This window comes from Lutra lutra, chromosome 13, assembly GCF_902655055.1.
Source record: "Lutra lutra chromosome 13, mLutLut1.2, whole genome shotgun sequence".
In the NCBI taxonomy this organism is placed as follows: Eukaryota; Metazoa; Chordata; class Mammalia; order Carnivora; family Mustelidae; genus Lutra; species Lutra lutra.
In genome coordinates this window covers 61,105,449-61,125,496 of record NC_062290.1, presented here as the reverse complement: position 1 = coordinate 61,125,496, position 20,048 = coordinate 61,105,449, and the positions used below count along the sequence as shown (strand labels likewise).

At 42.6% G+C, this 20,048-nt stretch overlaps 2 protein-coding genes across 4 annotated transcripts in view; both read left to right on the top strand.

The window, feature by feature from the left end:
• Positions 1-760: 760 nt before the first annotated feature.
• TOMM5 (translocase of outer mitochondrial membrane 5) lies at positions 761-5,998 on the top strand. The gene is made up of 2 exons (XM_047699392.1): positions 761-977; positions 5,363-5,998. The coding sequence occupies exons 1-2, from the start codon at positions 857-859 to the stop codon at positions 5,395-5,397; spliced, it is 156 nt and encodes a 51-aa protein (XP_047555348.1). The 5' UTR covers positions 761-856; the 3' UTR covers positions 5,398-5,998.
• The window catches only part of FBXO10 (F-box protein 10), a 69,658-nt gene continuing 55,137 nt past the window's right edge, over positions 5,528-20,048 (top strand). The window contains exon 1 of one of the 3 annotated variants that reach the window (XM_047699388.1): positions 5,528-5,658. The gene's annotated coding sequence lies outside the window, so the exon portion shown is untranslated. Of the gene's footprint in view, positions 5,659-17,262; positions 17,507-20,048 lie in introns of those variants that run through there. The other 2 variants (XM_047699389.1, XM_047699386.1) reach the window with 2 other exon arrangements.

The following is a 20,048-nucleotide window of genomic DNA, read 5'->3' as shown; positions in this document are numbered from 1 at the left end:
TAATAATATGGAGTTTAAAACTTTCTTATGTCTGGGTCCCACAGATCTAAAGACAAAACCCTACCGTAGGGGTGCCTGGCTGGCTCGGTCAGTACATGAGACTCTTGATCTCAGGGTCCTGAGTTCAAGCCCCGGGTAGGGCATAGAGTATATATGTGTGTATATATATTTATATAAATTAGAATGGGGATGACAATAACATTAAAAAAAAAAAACTACTGCATACAGTACTTGTGTAATCACAAGCAAGTTTCATCATCTTCATCTTTTTTTTGAACTTTTGGAAAATTTTCAAACATGCTCAAAATAAAAAGACTAGGATAATTAAACTGATATATTAATCAACAGTTTAAGCAATTTTCAACACTTTGGTAATACCGTTTCATTTCCCTTCCTCAACACTTTTTTCCCCTAAGGTATTTTAAAGAATATTTGGGCAAGTTGTTTTAAAGCTCTCTGTGTTTCAGCTTTGTCATCTAGGAAATGAGGATTTGAATATCTAACTCGTGCACAGAACTGTAGCTATTGTTATTTATGGTGGTATCTTCGAGCATCGCCCCCTCTGAGGCGAGGCGTAAAAGCATTTTGCAGCGTACCGCGCCCTGCTCAAGACAAAGCTTACTCAACAACAGCCTGGAGGAACCGGAGTCCTGCGTGGCTGAGACTACTACGCCCCCTTCAGGCAGCCCGCTGCAGAACCTCTCGGACGAATGAGGATTGTCCCTCGCAACTCCCCGTCGCCGCGCGCGAAAACGGCGGGCGGGAACAGGAAATGGGATGGGGCCGGTTCCGGGCGCCTGGCAGCCTCTGAGGAGAGCAGAGCGTGGCATCTGGAAGCCGGGGAGGCAAAGCCGAGATGTTCCGGATCGAGGGCCTTGCGCCGAAGTTGGACCCCGAGGAGATGAAACGGAAGATGCGCGAGGATGTGCTCTCGTCCATACGGAACTTCCTCATCTACGTGGCCCTGCTGCGAGTCAGTGAGTGTCCTTCTAGGCTGCGGTCATGAGACCCGCGGGGAGCTCGCGGACACCACCCACCCAACTCTGGTTCTCTGGGGGCCCGCGAGCTGAGCTAGTTGAGTCGTCGCGGGGAGAGTGGGACATGGGGATCGAGATCAGCGGGCGCAGGCGCGACTTAGGGTCTGCGGGTCAGGGTCAGAAGTACACGCGGTGGCCGGGACTGCGAGGGTGATCATCCCGCCTCACCCTGCGGTAAGAGCGTTTGAATTGAAAGAGCCTCAGGGTTTATTACCTACTCCCCTGCACTTCCCCTCGGCTCCCCTCCCGAGCAGCTCCCTCGTTTTGCCGACCGAAGCTGACAGCTAGAGTAGAGAAATGGCTGGCTCAAGGTCATTCAGCGATTCAGTGAATGCTCTTGGTCTAGAATCCAGAGCTCTTAATACCAAGTTTCCTTCCTTCAGTGCTGATCTCTCTGAAATACAAGGTTTGCTTCTTTTGCTCACTTGTACAGAGGGTGAAGTAAATAGTTGTTTCTTACTTTTTTTTTTTTTTTGAAGGAATGAGAAGAAAGAAGTAGGAGTCTGTAGGAGTAATAATAATACCTGAAGGTTTATTTGAATTTACGTTTGGCAGAAGCTTATTTGCGTTAGCTGGTCTTGACGGTAACGCTTTGAGGGAGGCCGGGCTTAACATTCTGTAGATCTTTTTTTGCGAATGAGAACTCACCTTTCAAAGGGGGTCTTAACACAAACTATCAGAGTTTAAAGGGACACTGAATATTAGAGAGGGGTGCAGCTTTGTAGATCACTTCTGTAGTTTTACTGATACGAATCTCAGAAGTGACCTGTACGCCAGTCCCCAATTCTCAGTTCAGTACTCTTTTCATTGCACCTTGCAGTGTATTGCTGACAAGTCTGGGTGGAGAGGCAGTGATGGTTGAAATAAAGGAAGGCCATACCAAGGTCATCCCCGTAGAAGGCTCAAATTGGGCCTAGGCCAGAGCTCACTGAAGCCTGGTACCCCGTCCCTGACTATGGTATTACCCTGCGTCCCCAGGAGAGGGAGCCCTGCTGAACAGAAACACCAGCCCTCCTTCGATGGCTTTTTGGAACTCCCAGCTTATTTTCTCCTCTTCCTTTTTTGTTGACTTAGCTGCCAGTAAAATATTTACTTCTTTTCAGTGATCTTTGTATCTGATATGAGTTGATTTTCTTAAAAAAACAAACAAACAAACATACAGAATACTGTCCCACATTACCACTTTTAAAATGACGGTATCATTCACATAGTATACAGTTCACCAATTTAAAGTGTACAGTTCAACCTAAGTGTCTCTTGATAAGTGGGCAAAGAAGATGGGGTGTGTATATACAATGGAATATTACTTAGGCATAAAAATCTTGCTATTTGCAACAACATGGATGAACCTATAGGCTATTAAGCTGAGTGAAGTAAGTCAGAGAGAGAGGAATACCATATGATTCCACTTCTATGTGGAATCTTCAAAAACAGAATAGAAACAGAGTGATAAATACAGACAACAGACTGGTGATTGCCAGTGGGGAGTAGAGTGGGGGATATTGAAATAGGGGAAAAGGTTTAAAAAGTACAGACTTCCAGTTGTGAGAAAAATAAGTCACGGGTGCAATGTGTAGCATAGAGAATGTAGACAATACTGTAATAACTTTGTGTGGTAGCTAGACTTATTGTGGGGATCGTTTTAAAAATACTGAATCCCTAGGACATACACCTGAAACTAGTAGGATACTGTATGTCAATTATACTTTATTTAAAAGGAGAAAAATTTTAAAAATGAAGAGTATGTAATTTAGTGATTCTTTTTTTTTTTTAAAGATTTTATTTATTTATTTGACAGAGAGAGATCACAAGTAGGCAGAGAGGCAGGCAGAGAGAGAGGAAGGGAAGCAGGCTCCCTGCTGAGCAGAGAGCCCGACTCGGGACTCGATCCCAGGACCCTGAGATCATGACCTGAGCCGAAGGCAGCGGCTTAACCCACTGAGCCACCCAGGTGCCCCTAATTTAGTGATTCTTAGTATAGTCAGAGTTAATGCATTTTAGAACATTTTCTTTACCTACACAGTGGACACCATGCCCATTAGCTGTCATTCTCCATTTTCCCCTTCGCTTTCCCGGGGCAACCACTAATCTGCTTTTTCATTATGGATTTGCCTGTTCTGGACATTTCATGTAAATGGAATTGTAGAATATATGACCTTCTGTGTCTAGTTTGTTTCACTTTGGATTATGTTTTCAAGGTTCATCCATACTGTAGCATGTGTCAGTATTTCCTTCCTTTTTATTGCCGAGTAATTCCATTGTGTGGGTATGCCACATTTTGTTTACCCATTCATTTGATGGATGTTACCGTTTTTCATCTGATAAGAATTAGAAATATTGGGACATACTTCTACTTTGTCAGCTTTCAGCAGATCTCAGTATCGTCAGTTTAATGTCAACGGTATGTTTCATTACTTTAGTATGGGTATTGAGAAAGAGGATCCTTTTGGCAGCTTTTTTGGTCTCGGCCCCTTTTATTATCTAATTTTTAAAATTGTGGTAAAATACATGGAACAAAATTTATCTTAACTATTTTAAGTGTACAGTTCGGTGGTATTCAATACATTTGTAATGTTGTACAACCATCGCCACCATCCATCTCCAGGGCTCTTTATCTTGCAACCCTGAAACTTTATGATTTTGACATCTCTTAAGGCTCTCATAGAAGTGAAATCAAATAGTATTTGTCTTTTTGTAACTGGCTTGTTTCACTTTGCATAGGATCCTGAGGTTCATCCATGTCATAGCATATGTCAGAATCTCCTTCGTTTTTAAGGCTGAATAATATTCCATCGTATACCACATTTGCTTATGCATTCATCCATCTTTGGATCCGGATTGTTTATACATTTTAGCTACTGTGAATAATGCTTCTATAACATGAATATGCAGATATCTCTATTTTTTATTTTTTGAGGACCCACCATGCTGTGATCCGTAGCAGGTGTACCATTTTACATTCCTACTAGCAGTGCACCAGGGTTCCAGTTTTTCCACATTCTTTCCAACAGTTTGTTAGTAGCCTTCCTAATGGATGTTAGGTGGTATCTCATTGTAGTTTTTTTTTTTTCTTTAAAAGATTTTATTTATTTATTTGACAGACAGAGATCACAAGTAGGCAGAGAGGCAGGCAGAGAGAGGAGGAAGCAGGCTCCCTGCGGAGCAGAGAGTCCGATGCGGGGCTCGATCCCAGGACCCCGAGATCATGACCCGAGCCGAAAGCAGAGGCTTTAACCCACTGAGCCCCTCAGGCGCCCCTCATTGTAGTTTTAATTTGCATTGTCTTAGTGATTAGTGATTGCACTTTCATACAGACAGTAATAACACTTCATTAGATCCCTATGACAGTATTTTTGTTTTCTAGCCATTTCTGTTTGTACGCTACTAGACCCACCCTTATAAGAACTAAAGTAGGCCTGTATCATAATGTGATTTGGATTGTATAAGTGATACATAGCTAATTAGTGGGAGAACCAAAATCTGTGTCTAGCTTTTCTGCTTCCCCAGTGCAGTACTGTTTTCTCCCACCCTTTGCTTTTTTCAAATATGTGGGTTTTTCTTTTTTTCTTTTTTTTAATTTTTTAATAAACATATAATGTATTATTAGCCCCAGGGGTACAGGTCTGTGAGTCGCCAGGCTTACACACTTCACAGCACTCACCATAGCACATACCCTCCTCAATGTCCATGACCCCACCACCCTCTCCCAACCAACCCCCCTCCCCCCCGGCAACCCTCTGTTTGTTTTGTGAGATTATGGGTTTTCTTTTTAATTATTTATTTGAGGGGCAGGATGCAGAAGGAGAGGGAGAGAGAGAATCCCAAGCAGACTCTGCTGAGCAGGGAGCGTGACGCAGGGCTCAATCTCATGACCCTGAGCTCATGACCTGAGCTGAAATCAGGAGTTGGACATTCTACTGACCTGAACCCAGGCACCCCTTAAATATGTTTTAAAAAGTGAAAAAATGCCAGTTTGTTTCTCCTAGCATTTTGTTTCTTTGACAGTTAAATCACCCAAAGTAAAAAGTATGGTCTCTTGAAGGAGGGTTGAATTTACTCTTAGTGGTCCTAAGAGAGAGAACTACCTAAAGAAAAGATTGTATACGGTGTAAGAATGAACCTTAGAATAGTCAGAGCTTCATGACACTGGAAAGACAGTGAGTCTTTTTTGCTAGGTTATGCAGGGAGAGGCTTGGCCATAATTTGGAGTCATTTTAAAAATGTAGTGAACTAAACCTGTAAGATTCCTGCCCCCCATCTTATAAATTCCGTAATGTAACTTGTGGGCTAATAGATCTGAAATTCTGGGTTTATTTTTCTTTCAGCACCTTTTATCCTAAAGAAATTGGACAGCATATGAAGATGGGCACCACATGTGAATGCATGATATGAGGAACCCAGTTACAATTTCTACTCCTATCTACAAATGAATAGGCCCAGAAATATGTAAGAGACTCTTGGATTGAATGGACATAAAACTTCTACTTGTTAAGAACAAGTTTGGCTCTGGTGACTGACCTTCATAGCTAAAATTTAAAACTACTTGGGAAGTAAAGACATCTTGGGTCATAATACACCCATATGCCTGTGATGCTCAGCCTCTGTGAATGTTGTTATAATTGTAAGTAATGTCAAAGTCCATTTTCTAGCAAGTATTAATTATAAGGGAATTATGTCTACAATAGCACTGTCTTGTTAGTCATTTCTGTTTACCTTTTTACTTCTGTCTGGAGTATGTATGTTGAAGAATTCCTTTTGATTAGTTTTGTTTTACAGAAGCCAGCACATAGCCCCAACAACACTTGAGCACAGGACCATCATTCTATATTTTTTAATAAAAGTAGCAACTAAGGAAAAAATTGGGATTTTATTTCTCTTAACCTGCTTTTTGCTACAGGCCTCTTTAATATTATAATTATTACAAACTACATTAAATTGAGTTCCTCTTGTTTTGGACTGAAGGATTGACTGACATTATTTTATTGTGAAGCAGTCTTTGTGAAAGGCAACATTGCTCCGTGATGCTGGGAATCCATCTGTACCACCACCAAAGGAAAAAGTGCTGCTTTATGTCTGTTCTCTAAGTTTATTGGGGGAAGAGGACAGTTCTTAACCTTCTTCCCGGATACAACTGCAGTCACCTCTTTTTAGCTAATTGTATCGGTATTTACCTTCATGTCTCTAAATAGCATGATTGTGTTGTTATTTTATGATTTTTTCTTTTTAGACATTGCCTACTGACTTTTCCGTGTGTGGAGGGATTAGGACTCTTTCCTTACCTCTGTCATTCTTACCGCTTCTCATTTCTTCTTCCTTCCAATGTACTTAGTGTGCTTTTGTGTGAATCAATTTCATGATGACTCTAAATGCTATTTGTTTTCTTTTCCTGTACATATTTTTGTTTTTCCTCAGCTTCGTTTTCTATAAACTTAACCTAAATCAACTAGACCCTTTGCCATATATCTAAATTGATCACAGTGTTCAGTTTCACTAGGCATCCTATTTCATCTTGGCAAATAAGTCTTTCCTGGAGCTTTCTGACCTGTCCCAGTCTGGATTGTGGTCTCCTATGCCTTAGGTGTAGTGCTGTGTTCTGGGATCTCTACTCACTGGCAATTCCAGGAATTCCTTTTCCTCTTCCCCCATGTTGGATCTCTTTTTTTCTGTATCTTGTTTTCTTTATCTCACATCTGGAATGCATTTGAGTCTCTGTATTGAGTATAGTACCTCTGCCCATAACTGCCTAGCATCCCCAATCCAGAGAACCCTCTATTTTACCCTTTTCAGAAATTAAATGTCTAATTTGGGGAGGGAGGTGGGCAAAAGAGGCTGCTTAGTTAGCTACATAGAGTTGCAGAGAGCATTATGAATACTTAAATCTTTCACCAGTCCTTATTGTAGTGTCTACCCCTTTGCTCCTACTTCCAAAGGTAGTGGAAGACACCAGTTCCGAACCTTATAGGGATTCTCTGATGTAAGTTGGGTTGTTTGTTTTGCTTTTCTACTGCTGACTCAAGATGTTTTCTTGGAGCTACCATGTTATTTGTCCATCTGCTTTCTAGCTTCTAGCTTTTTGCTGCTATTGTCTCCTTTCTTTTCCCATTCTTTTAGATTTATGCCTTAAGACGAAAATCTTTGCTGTCATTTAATGGAATTTTAGGAGGCAGTGGAAGTAGATGAATGTGCTTGATCTACCATCTTTACCCAAATAGCATGTATTTTTACCTTGTGATGCTGTGTTTCATTTTGGTAATTTATATTCATTCTTGACCTAAGGAGGTGTGGTATATAGCACCATGGTCACAGTCACTGGCTCTAAAGACAAGCAGATGTGATTTTGTGTCTTGATTCCAACACGTAGGAAATGGATGACTTTTAGCAACTGAACCTCTGTATCTCATTTTCTTCACCTGTAAAATTAGCGTGGGGGGAACATTTGTCTACTTCAGAATGTGTAAGGATAAAGTAAAAGAATACAAGTGGAGCCATCAGTGCAGTGCCTGACATTTGGTAAATGCTATTTATTGTGGGTTTTTTTTTTTAAGATTTTATTTATTTATTTGACAGAGATCATAAGTAGGCAGAGAGGCAGGCAGAGACAGAAAGAGGGGGAAACAGGCTCCCCGCTGAGCAGAGAGCCCAATACAGGGCTCGAACCCAGGACCCTGGGATCATGACCTGAGCCAAAGGCAGAAGCTTTAACACACTGAGCCACCCAGGTGCCCCAAATGCTATTTATTGTTAATGGTTAGTGTTTGGTAGAAGGTGATTAGAAGTGATTTGTGCTAGCATTCACTGTATTAGTAGGTTTCATTTATATTTTCAGATGTTGTGAGATAGCATGTGTATATTCTAATTGTATACAGACTTCAACATTAGCAAACACTTAAACTCACTAATAACTGTTAATTTTACAGATGGGGAGTTTGAGACTCTGGAAGATTTGGTAGCTAATAAATAGTAGCTGTCCAAGATTTAGGGGCTTTTAATTTTTTATTTATTGTATCCTATCTTTAAGTGCTTTTCTTGGGTTGTATGATTGTTATCCTGGATTCTAGCATGTGTTCAGGCTAGAATAAGGGAAAATGTGATGGTGCAGTTTTTATTGCTGACTTTTTAAAATTCAGGAGGGGGGTATCTAATACTTGTAATAAACAATTTGGACACAGTACATCAGAAAACATTTGGCCATGTGTATATATTTGGTTTGAATGTGTGATGTGAAATAGTAAAGAACCATAGCAGATTTGAGTTTTGTAAACTTAAAATGGAGCATAGAAAGAAATGCAGATAATTGAGAAAATGCTAACCCACGAACAGGTTTTGTAGAGGGATCTGATCTTAGAATCTTGCTCCTCAATTAGGTTAGTGTTCTTCCTGCTACCACTGAGTTTCTTTTTTTTTTTTTTTTTTAAGATTTTATTTATTTATTTGAGTGAGAGAGAGAGAGATTACAAGTAGTCAGAGAGGCAAGTGGGGGTGGGGGGCAGCAGGCTCCCTGCTGAGCAGAAAGCCCAATTTGGGGCTTGATCCCAGGTCCCTCAGATAATGACCCGAGCCAAAGGCAGAGGCTTAATGCACTGAGCCACCCAGGCACCCTGAGTTTCATTTTTAATCATTGTTCTTTGAAGTTCTTCCGAGAAGTAAGTTAGCATTTCAGTTACAGTATATTCAGTAGTTCACAGCTGGGCAAACTTGGGCCTAGATTTGGAAGGAAGAACAAGTGTAGGAATTTGAACGTTTAGGGATGCCTGGGTGTTTCAGTTGGTTGGGCGTCTGTCTTCAGAGCAGGTCATGATCTCAGGGTCCTGGGATCCCTCTGCTTGTGCGTGCTCGCTCGCTCTCTCTTTTTCTCTCTCTGTCTGAAAAATAAATAAAATCCTTTAAAAAAAAAAAAAACTTTTAAAAAGCGGGGGGAATGTGAACTTCCCCACGCCTTTGCTCGACTAAGCATATCTCTTTACCTATAAGATCAGGCACCAGAGTGTTGTAGATAGGACAGCTAGACGTTTTAACCTTCTGTGAAAGGTCAGATGATAAACACTTCAGACTTTGTGAGCTCTGCGCTCTGTCAACTCCTCTTGCAGTGTGAAGGCGGCCATAGACTATATGTAAACCAGTGCAGCAGCCAAAACTCTTAGTTGCTGAGGGAATGAGTACCTTGGTCCTAAAGCTGAGATCTGGGTCATTTACCACAACATCCACTATAGTCTTCTTGAATCCTCACCCCTCCCCACCTACCATGCCATTTCTCTGCTGTCTTTCATAGTTAAATGCCTCAGTAAAGTGGTTCATTTTCATATCCTTTCTCTGGTGATCTCTTGAACCCAATCCCAATAGGTTTACATCCCCAGTGATCCTCTGAAACTGCTCTTGTCAAGGTTAACATTGACCTGTAGCACTCTGTCTGTAGTTTCGTTATTGTAACCACCTTGCAGACCTTCCAGAACACTAGTTTCCTAATTTTTCCTCTCTGCACCCTTTCTATCCCACTTATCCTCTCTTCTTCAGATTCTTTTGTAAGACCTCTTTATGTCTAACCTGAAACTTGCAGGACCCTAGGCTTCATTCCTCAGAATTCTTTCTCTCTCTCTCTCTCTCTCTTTTTTTTTTTTTTTTTACTGTATCTCCTTAAAATTCTCTAATGGCTTCCTATCTCACTCAGAGGAAAAGCCACAGTCATTCTGGGTGTCCACAGGTTCTGTACAATTTGGTCCTCATTGTATCTCTGAAATCGCCTTTAATGACTCTTCCCTCCTTCACTGCATTCCAGCTACACTGGCCTTGCTTCCTCAAACAAACTAGACATGCTGCCTCTGGGCCTTTGCACTATTTTCTCTGTCTGGAATGCTCTTCCCTTAGATTTTCAAGTGTCTCACTCCCTCTCTTTCAGGTCTCCGCTTAATGGCATTTTTTTCAGTGAGACCTTTCCCAACTCCTCTGTAAGTTACAGGATGTTTCATCTTGTGAAAATCCAGCAAGTTGTCTACTTAAGATATGTGATTTTTCCATAGTTACTATTTCAAAAACTTTTTTTTATGTTATAACCTCTCCAGGACTCCGTAGCCCCTCCTTTATTTTTCTTAATGGCACTTAACGTATTTTTCCTTATTTATTTTGTTAATTATCTGTCTGCCTTCATTTAGTATATGTTTGGTGAGGATAGGGATTTCATCGGTTATGTTCACTGTAGTATCTTAGTACCTAGAAGACCGCCTGGCACCTCATAGGCACTCCGTGTTCATTAAATAATAGAATTAGAGTGGAGAAGTTTTTAAGTAGCTATGGGAAGTGCGAGAGCAAGCTAACAAGAAAGAGCTAAGCTTGTCAGATGAGATTAGTACCCCAATTAAGATAGGGGCTTATGCTTTTGCAGTGCCTGAATGTGGGCTTTTTGTCTAGCACTGCTCTGCTGTCCAGAGGCAGGCTTGGAGAAGGTGGAGAGGTGGGTTCGTCCAGGTTTGGGGCTCGCCACGTGGCTGAGGTGAAATGACAGGGTCAGGGAGGGATTGAAATAATGCACAAGAACATCTAAAGGGATCAGGAGGAAATGGCAGGAAGGAGCTGATGGACAGAAGAAAAATAGTGCTGCTGAGGTCAACTGCAAAAGTGGGAGTGGCAGAGCAGTAGCCCTAAAGCCCTCTGTATGCCCCAGATGTCTTTCCTCTACTTTCCATGTAGGTAAAGGGTCCTGTTCTGCAAAATAAGATCCATTCATTTTGCTTGTTTTCTGAAGGGAGAAATCTCACCAATGTGTGGCTTTTCAGGCTGTTGGCACAGAGATGGTATATTAGAGTTTGTTGGTTTCACGACTAAATATGTATGGCATGGTCTGGCTAGGACCACATCGGACATACTACCACAACTTACTCTCCCCCAATTTATATGTTCATTTAGGAGGAAAGAAAATCTCCAAGTGCAAATATGTTCATGATACCAGGAGACTGAAGACTAATTTTTATGGGACAGTGTGGAAACATGGAGACTCCTACTGCATGTGTTACAGCAATGGGGAGTTTATGAGATGCTTTTCTTCGAAGAAATCAAGTTGCATTGCCTCTGATCATTTGAGCTGATGGGAGAGAAGCAATACATAGATAATTTAAAATAATAAAAATATTGCAAAAATGTTTTAAGAAATGTGGTAGATAAGAACTAGAGCAGGGAAATGTAGGAAATGATCAAATGAGTTGCTCATCTTCATATTTGTAAAATTCAGCTTTTATATAACTTCAGTATACTTCTGAGTACAACTTAATAGGCTTACTATTATATCTTTACATCAACTGAAATTTATACTCAGTTTTCATAATAACCATTGTTTTCATTGGTTTCAAGCAAATAACAAAGAATCTTCACTGAACATGAAAGTAAAAGTGCAAATAAGATTTTAAGCCTACTAAATCTAAGAAGTTATTAATAAAATATTGTTACTAGCTTAGTGAAACAATGATTGCTATTAAAGTGTTGAGGGCAAAGGCATTGAGTTTAACATCTTATTTTTCTTCTTTATGCTAGCCTACACTTCTGTTAGCAAGCACTCTTAACTAAACTTTGTGTTAGCTAATATAGATCAAAATTTTTTTATTTCCTTCTTCCTGATTCATGTCTAAAAAAGATGGTAAAGTAATATGTTTTTAATACTTGTGTATTGGGACTCTAAGGTAAATGTGTCTTCCTGTTTATGAGGAACTGATCTGTTCACGTGCAGTTTTAAGAGTAAGTGGGTGCTGGGTGTCAGATGTCTAGGAATCAAAGGATGCATACTAAGAACGTTTGGAAGGATTTTCATACACAGGTACCTCTTGGTGGTGGGCTCCCTGCCACAGGAGAGGCTCAAGTATAACAGGAAAGAACACTGGTAGTGAAGTATGTTCTGTAAGGCAATGCCAGGCATTGTGTACAGAGGTGCTTTTCAAAACAAGCTCCATACCAAATCACATGGGAAGCTTAAAAAAAAAAAAAAAATCTACTGAATTAGAATTGGCTGTGGATGGAGCCCAGGAATCTATTTTTTTAAAAGCATTCAGGTGATTTCATTGGTCCAGGATCTGCTTTGGGTAATCCATAAGTGAGTTGACCTTAAGGCCTCTTCCAATTCTGAAATTCTGGACTGATTTAAGAATAAGAGTCAAAACTGAAAACAAAAGCAATTTTAGGTTGCATTTGTAAATGACAACATTACGGTCTCCAGATCTGACAGAAGCTTCAAGAGTTGCCAGCTTGCCAGAGTCAAGTTTGGTAGAGTATTGGAGATGACTAGAAAGCCTGCCATGGGAGAAGTGGTTGAAAGAATTAGAGGTATTTAGCCTTGAGAAGACCTAACGGAGAGTCTGAGTGCTGTTCTTAAAAACGAAAAGTGTATTGTCAAAAGAATAGTTTGGGCAGACAGATTAGGATAAAGGTTTGGAAGCTAAGAAAGATTCTTTCTTGAACTCCCTAACAGCTACTGTGACCAAGGTGGGCTGGGTCACAGGCGGGACTCTTCATTGGAAATGAGTAAGAATCTGAACATGGGTACCCTATAGCGGGAATTGCCACTATGGGGAAATAAGGTTTCTGTTGTCTTATTCTCTTCCTGAAAGGTACTTGAATACAAGTGCTATCTCACGTTTTTCTGTCCCACATAGAATCTTTACAAAGAAGGGGCTGAATAAATGATTGCTGGATTGGAGGTGGAAAAATTAGGAGCTTTCTGGGCAATACCTCTTGTATAGGCCTCAGAAAAATAGTTCCCATTCTGTTTGGTGGAGGTGTTCACATGCACAGATTTTATTCAGTGACTACAGAGGAGCAGGCAGGCACTGGTTGCTGAGTGATACAGTAGGGAATTCAATCATGGTACATGTCCTTAAGAGGCTTACAGTCTAGCAGGGGAAGCAGACATTACCTAATTTCATCAATAATTGCATATTTTATAAACTGCTGCGGGGTGATGTGGTGGTAGCTGTGAGAACTTGAAATAGGGGAGCCCTGACCTGTTGGGCTAGGGAGGAAGCCGGGAGGGCTCCCTGAGGAAGTGATTCATCAAGTAATATTGGATGACTAGCAACTGGCCAGATAAAAGAATGGGGAGACTTCGAAAAAGTATTAAAGACTATCTGTTTAAGGAAGAAAGAAGGCCAGTGTGACCCAAGTGTGTTGAGCACAGAGGAGCCAGAAAACCTGCAGTCCTTTCAGAAACTGTTTATTTTATTCTCACACTTCAGTCTTAAGAGAAAGATCACACCCTGACATCTGCTGGCTAATGTATATACTGCAGTTGCAAATTACACCAGAACAACCATCATTAACCTATTTTCTTAAAGTCTACAGTAAGAAATGAAAATAAAGCACCACGTCTTTTTCCTGTTCGCATTATGGACGTCGCATAGGAGACAGCACAGTTGTGACTTACAGTCTACTTGCGTGAACTCAGTATTACGGATACACAAAGGTGGTGCCACTTGCTTGTACAAGTTCACAAACACATAGAAATCGTGTATATAAAAGTTGAATAGACTTGTTACTGAGACGAAAAAACATTACAAAATCACTTTGTCTTATAAACCCACTATCTGATGAAATGGTTTATGAAACATTCTCAAACTGTTATCTTCACAAATAAAACACAGCTGGCTTTAATGCAGTAAGCATTCTAAGGCTAAAGATGTGCTTTAAGCGTGTCTGATAATTTTCATCTTTTTCCCAGCCACATTAGTAATAGTATGTTCATTTTCCACTTATGTCTATAAAGGACAAAAACGCAAAAAAAAAAAAAAAAACCCAATATTACATCAGCAGCTGTACTGACAATGATACTGCTACATTTCAAACTTGTGCTGGCAGCTGGCTCACCACGCAGTCGTTTGAAATGTTCATTAATCAACTGACATTCAAAGCATAAACTTGGTGAACAAAGGGTGATTGAAAGTTATCAATATGTAACGTAAAAAATGGGTTGTTGGGGGCGCCTGGGTGGCTCAGTGGGTTAAGCCGCTGCCTTCGGCTCAGGTCATGATCTCAGAGTCCTGGGATCGAACCCCACATCGGGCTCTCTGCTCAGCAGGGAGCCTGCTTCCTCCTCTCTCTCTGCCTGCCTCTCTGCCTGCTTGTGATCTCTCTGTCAAATAAATAAATAAAATCTTTAAAAAAAAAAATGGGTTGTTGGAGGGTAAGGATTTATGTGTTAGGAAAGAGCACTAGCATCAGGAGTTAAAAGTCCTAGGTAATAGCTTCAGTTCTGCTCTTAATTATATGACTATATGAGTCAGATTTTTTTTTTTTTTAACTTGAAACACCCAAATCCAGTTTAGGTAGATTTGGAGAGAAAAAGAACTCAATGAAAGGATTATAGATATTTAGCATCACCAGGAGGCCTGGAGAATCGGGCTCAGAGACTAGGCACCTGGAACATCACCCATGGTTACTTGGTCACTCAACACAGTCTGGTGCAGTGAAGATGCCACCGTCTCTGCTGAGGATTGGATGCCACCACTTAACCAAAGCCACAGGCCCAGAACCCTGCAGTTTGACGACAGCCAGTGCTGCTGTAAGAACTTCATCTTGCTGTGTTTGCCATGCTTACCAAAGAGAGTTATGCCAGGTCTCCACTTTGCTGTCTCTGGCACCCCATTCGTAGTCCACGGAATATTTGTAGTGTCAGGGTCACGTGGAGAAGCAGAGAAAATACCTGGATCTCAGTCTTTATAGTGAAAGGCATGCTCTGATTCCTACCCAGCAAGCTCGAAGATGGGGAATTCCCAAATGTAGGGAGTTCAGATAACCGGGCAGCCGAAAAGGAGGATATATCTACTACATTGACCCTGGACAAATCACACAGCCTTACTTTTTTGTAAAGTAAGGTCAGTGAAGTTCGCATGGCTGAGGAAATGCTATATGTTTACCTATTCATTTTACAATAATTACCAACTATGCTGGGCTGCAAAGGTGAACACATCCTCTCTAGTCTAACGGAGGAGAGAAGTCAGTAGACCAGCAAGTGGGAGGACAGAGGCATACACAAAAGAGGTGCAGGCAGAAAGAAGGGAGAGCCCAACTGCAGTTTACAAATGATGTTCTTTTATTTAAGTAATTCAATTTAAATCATTTTCCACGTTACAAGTGAGTCTTGTGCACACTCTTGGAGAGAGCTGCTCTTGTACTCTTGAAGGGTTTAGCTGTTCTATAGAAACACCAATGTTGGCTGGCACAAATGCAGAAAGTCAGGCTTTTGATTGCTTATTGACATATATCTAGACTGCCAGTTTCATAAAATGGGACACTTTTCAAAGGATTAAACGTGTCATAGCTTCACCAGTCATCAATAAGATAAATCATCCAGCTCACTGTAGCGTGAACCACCACTGTTCTGATCTGACCCAAGTCAGAGTGCTCTTTCTACTCTATCTGGCTACTGTGTGTACAGCTTTGTGTCTTTGCTCAAAAGAAATTGTTGGCTTTAGGTTTAGGGTGTTTTTTGTTTTGTTTCAATTTATAAAGGAAAGCAGCTGCATGGTAACTTGGACCTCATCCAGAATCTGTAATACCAAATTCATCATGTGGTAATAACAGATGGAACACATTTTTATAAAATACATTCTATAGAACCAGGACAGAGATCACTGGGACCACAAGAGTCAGCCCAGTCCAGTGCAAAAATTTTGTTTTCACAGGATTCTCAAGTTAGATTTCTATAGCTAACATTCTCTTACAAAATCCAGGGGTCTACGGGGAGCCTGGGTGGCTCAGTCCATTAAGTATTTGACTCTTTTGATATTAGCTTGGGTCGTGATTTCAGGGCCATCGGTTCAAGCCCTGCGTTTAAAAATTAATTAAAATCCAAGGGTCTATATTCAACTGCTTGTTTGATCACTTCATTTTGGTGACCCAGGTATCTCATATTTAACAGATGCAAAATTGATTTCTGGATCTCCCACCTCCAAATATGTTCCCCTTACAATAGTTAACCATTTCAATAAATAGCAGCTCCGTGGGCCCACATCAAACCGGTTTGACTCTACCTCAAAAAAAGTATCTCAAATCCATTTCTCTATCTTCACTACCAATACCCCAGTCCAGGTCTTAACCCTGCTTCCACTCTTTTGTCTATTATCCACACAGTAGCTGGCAGTTTTAAAAAAAAGTTATCAAACCCCTCTCCACCACTTCAATGGCTTCCTTTTACATAAAATTTTAAAATCCTTATCATGGCCTACTACGTGCTGCATGATCTGGCACCTACCTACTTCTTTAACTTCACTTACAGTGTTCTCTTAACACAATAAGCTTCAGACAAACTGGACATCTTCAATTTATCCAAAAAGCAATCTTCTTTTCTCTGCCCTGCCTTGCCTTGCCTCACTCACCCCACCTAAAAACCTTCACTCAGGCTTTCTGTGCCTCTTTTCCATCTGGCTCACTCCTTAACCTTCCTCGGAGAAATCTTCCCTGACCAACGTCATCTTGCCCCATAATTTAAAATCAGGGTTCCTTCGGTGAACTTACCATGATTTTTAAATACACTTTTTTTTAAGTGATAGTGATTAATGACTACCTTATCCACTCAAGAACTCAAGAATTAACTTTAGGAGGACAGGAACCATAGAAGTTTCATTCATTTCTGTGCCCATAATAACACTGGCACCAACAACTAACACCTGTGCAACATTTACTGTGTGCCAGGCATTGCGTTAAACACTATACAAATAATAATTTATTTTTTAAAGTTTTTTTTTTTTATTCATGAGAGAGGCAGAAGCAGCCACCACCCCACCCCGCCCCGCCCCGCAGAGCAGGGAGCCCAAGTGGACTGGATCCCAGGACCCTGGGATCATGACCTAAGCAGAAGGGAGACAACCGACTGAACAACCAGGCGCCCCACATATAATAATTTAATATAAACTCCCAATAGATTGCCTGGCCTACAGCCAGCGAGCGGTCAGTTTGTTGAATGTGCTCCTGCGTGCACACCCACGAGTTGCTCACCACCTGGAGCAGCCCATTACCCTGACAGATAACTGGTGACTGAAAGAGTCTTCTTGGTATTGACCCCGCATACCTCCCTGCAAATTCCGCCCACTGATTCTATTTCTGCCCTCCTGGGGCCACGCACGCACTGGAAGCCATAACCGTCCTTTCCACAAGCTCGACTTGGCAGCATCCGAAGCGTCTCCCTGGCGTCTCCCTCTCGCTCCCCTCCCCGCCCCCTCCCTGCAGAGACTCCGGGTTCCTCTTCTCTCTGCGGTGGTCTGGGAGCGTCGCCCCGGCCGCCGGCCCCGGCTCCCGGCATCCCCCGCCTCGCGCGTCACGTGACGGCGCCCGCCCGCAAGAACCCCGCAGCTGTCCGCCCCCGGGCGGGGCTCGCGGCGCGTCCGCCCGCCCCCTGGCCGCGCGCCGCAGTTCTCGCGTCTCGGCTCGGCTGCGCTTCGGCTCCCGCTCTCGCAGCCCCGGACTGTTGTGGGCGAGCGCCCCGGAGAGCACCCGGAGAGGTAAGCGGCGGTCGGCTACCGGAGGCTGACGGCGAAGTTATTCCGCTCGCGTCCGCGTGATGCCCGGGGCCCCGAGCAGGGGGCGGCCCGGGCGCCTGGAGGCTGCCTGTGGGGGGACGTGGGGCGCTTTCCGAGGCGACTCGCCGAAGAGGCGCCTCTCGGTCCTGGCGGAGGCTGAGCACCTGGCCCTGGCGGGACCGGGAGAGGGTGCCCTCAGGCCGCCCGAGGCTCGGCGCTCCCGCACTTTCCTGGCACCTGGAGCCTCTGCCACGCCGGAGGAGAGCTGTGCCTCGTTTTCCCAGCCCGTAAAACAAGCCGGCCAGGAAAGTGGAGCTCCGCGGTTGCGTTCAGCCTTGAGGTTTTACGAGTGTGCAAGTGAAGTCGCAGAGGAGGAAGCAGATTTCTGGGGGTGGGAAGAGTCTTCGCCCAGAAAGGCAGGGGCATCTGGGGCCGGGCACCTACTATTAAGCATCCTGTGTATTCTGTGCAAATCGCAAGTCTCTGAGTTTGTTTCTCCAGGTGGTAACACCTGGAGAGTGTTAACACCTGCCTTGCCTCCCTCATCAGACTACACTGGAGTTCAAGGGGGAAAACCATTTGAAGAGCCGAACTCTGGAGTCAGTTAGACCTGGGTTCAAGTCCTAGTTCTGCCACTTGCCAGCTGTGTGACCTGGAGCCACACAAAACCCTCATCTGTTAAAAGTAGATAATAATAGTACTTAGCTCATGAGGTTGCTGTGAGGTTCACTGCAAAGGGCTTAGTACAGTGTCTGGCACCAAAGTGCTCAATTATTCATATACTGTTCAATTTATTTGGTAAGCTAGAGAGAGCTTCACATGAGGGGTGTTTAGAATAATCACACTGCAGTTTGTATATATTTAGTCCTAAAAAGAGTACTGTTTGGGTTCCACAAGAAAGAGGCCAAGTGGGATCGTTTCCCCTTTTCTCTTTCTGGGCCCCCTTTGCCTTCTCATTTACAACTGGCATGTGAACCTGTTGTTCCTACCAAATGAGTCAGGCAGGATGGGAACATTCATGTACTGGAGCAGATGGGTATCAGATTCCCTCTGAGGGGAAAGAAAAGTGCCAGGCATGTGCTGCCACCAAGAAAAGCACAGTACAGTGATTGACTGTTCGAGTAGGAAGACGCCTGGGAAACTGTCTAATCCAGCTGTCTCATTTTGCACATGGAGAAACTGGACCCAGAATGAGGACAGGACTTGAATTTTCAGTGCTGGACAGAATGTTGGCACTGGGTGGTAGAAAGAACACATACTGTTAACCAGACTCTGTGCTTTCCCTGATTTCTTTGTTAATTCATTTATTCAGCAAGTATTTATGGAGACCTACTGTGTGCTTGTACACCTACTAGGAGCAAGAGGAGAAATCTATTTATCTCCCTCTGCTGGTTCTCAGTACATTTTATAATAATAATAAGTTCTGTCTCCCAGTGAGCTTTCCTCTTAGCAGCTGGCCCCAAGGGACAGAACCACACAGAGAGGTCTGAATTATTTCATGATCAGTCATGGAGGTCCCTGAGCCCTTGTTGAAGCCTCTAGAAACTGAAGAAAATGCTGCTTTGTCAGGGCTTTTAGGAAAGGATTTCCTTCTGGCCTGGAGTACTTGGATTTCTTTGTCTTTCTGGTTTCAGGCCTCTTATTGTTTTTAGATTTCTGAAAAGAGCCACCCTCGCCACACTGCCTTCGTTTTGGTTTCCATGGTTATCAGATGAATTGTTTTTATGATAGCACAAGTAGCTGTTAAGTAATACATGGTCAAGCAGTCCCTAGTTCACTGTGGATTTCTGTTTCTGGTGGTGGTCCTCTGTTCTTTGGGTTTTTTTTTTTTTCTTCAGTGCAGTGCATTCGTACTATTCTTTCCTCCTTTCCCCTCCTTCATTCTTTCCTTTAACAAACATATATTCATGCCATAGCCAAGAGGAGTGGGACCAAGTAGAAACAGAGATAAAGACAAAGACCCTGGTTTAGGGAACTCGGAATCTTTGGAGGGATAGTCAGGGCATTACCATCTGCAAGAGCAGATCTGAGCTTCTGATAAAAGTGCAGACAAGGATCCAGGGAGAGCACTCAGAGGTGGGAGGGAGGGTCCTGGGCAACCAAGAAAACATCACATAGTAGGCACCCCTGGGTGGCTCAATCAGTTAAGTGTCTGACTCTTGATTTCTGCTCAGGTCTTGATCTCAGGGTTGTAAGTTCAAGCCCCACGTTGGGCTCCATGCTGGGCATGGAGACTACTTTTAGAAAAAGAGAGAAGATATCACATATTAAGATGCTCTTCAAGAAAGATGTAAAAGAAACAAGTTCCCTTTACATGTCTCAGTCACATAGTAGTAATAGACGGTACAAGAAGCATATGTCCTTTCAGTTTGCCTTAATGAATGAACCTTTTCTTAAGTCACCTATCATGGGCTTTGAAATGACTGCTAATTTCTCTCAGTACCCTTCTTCTGTTAGCTCAGGGTGATGCATTACTTTCCTACTCATAAACGTGGTGTTGTGTGTATAAAGGTAGATAGTAGAG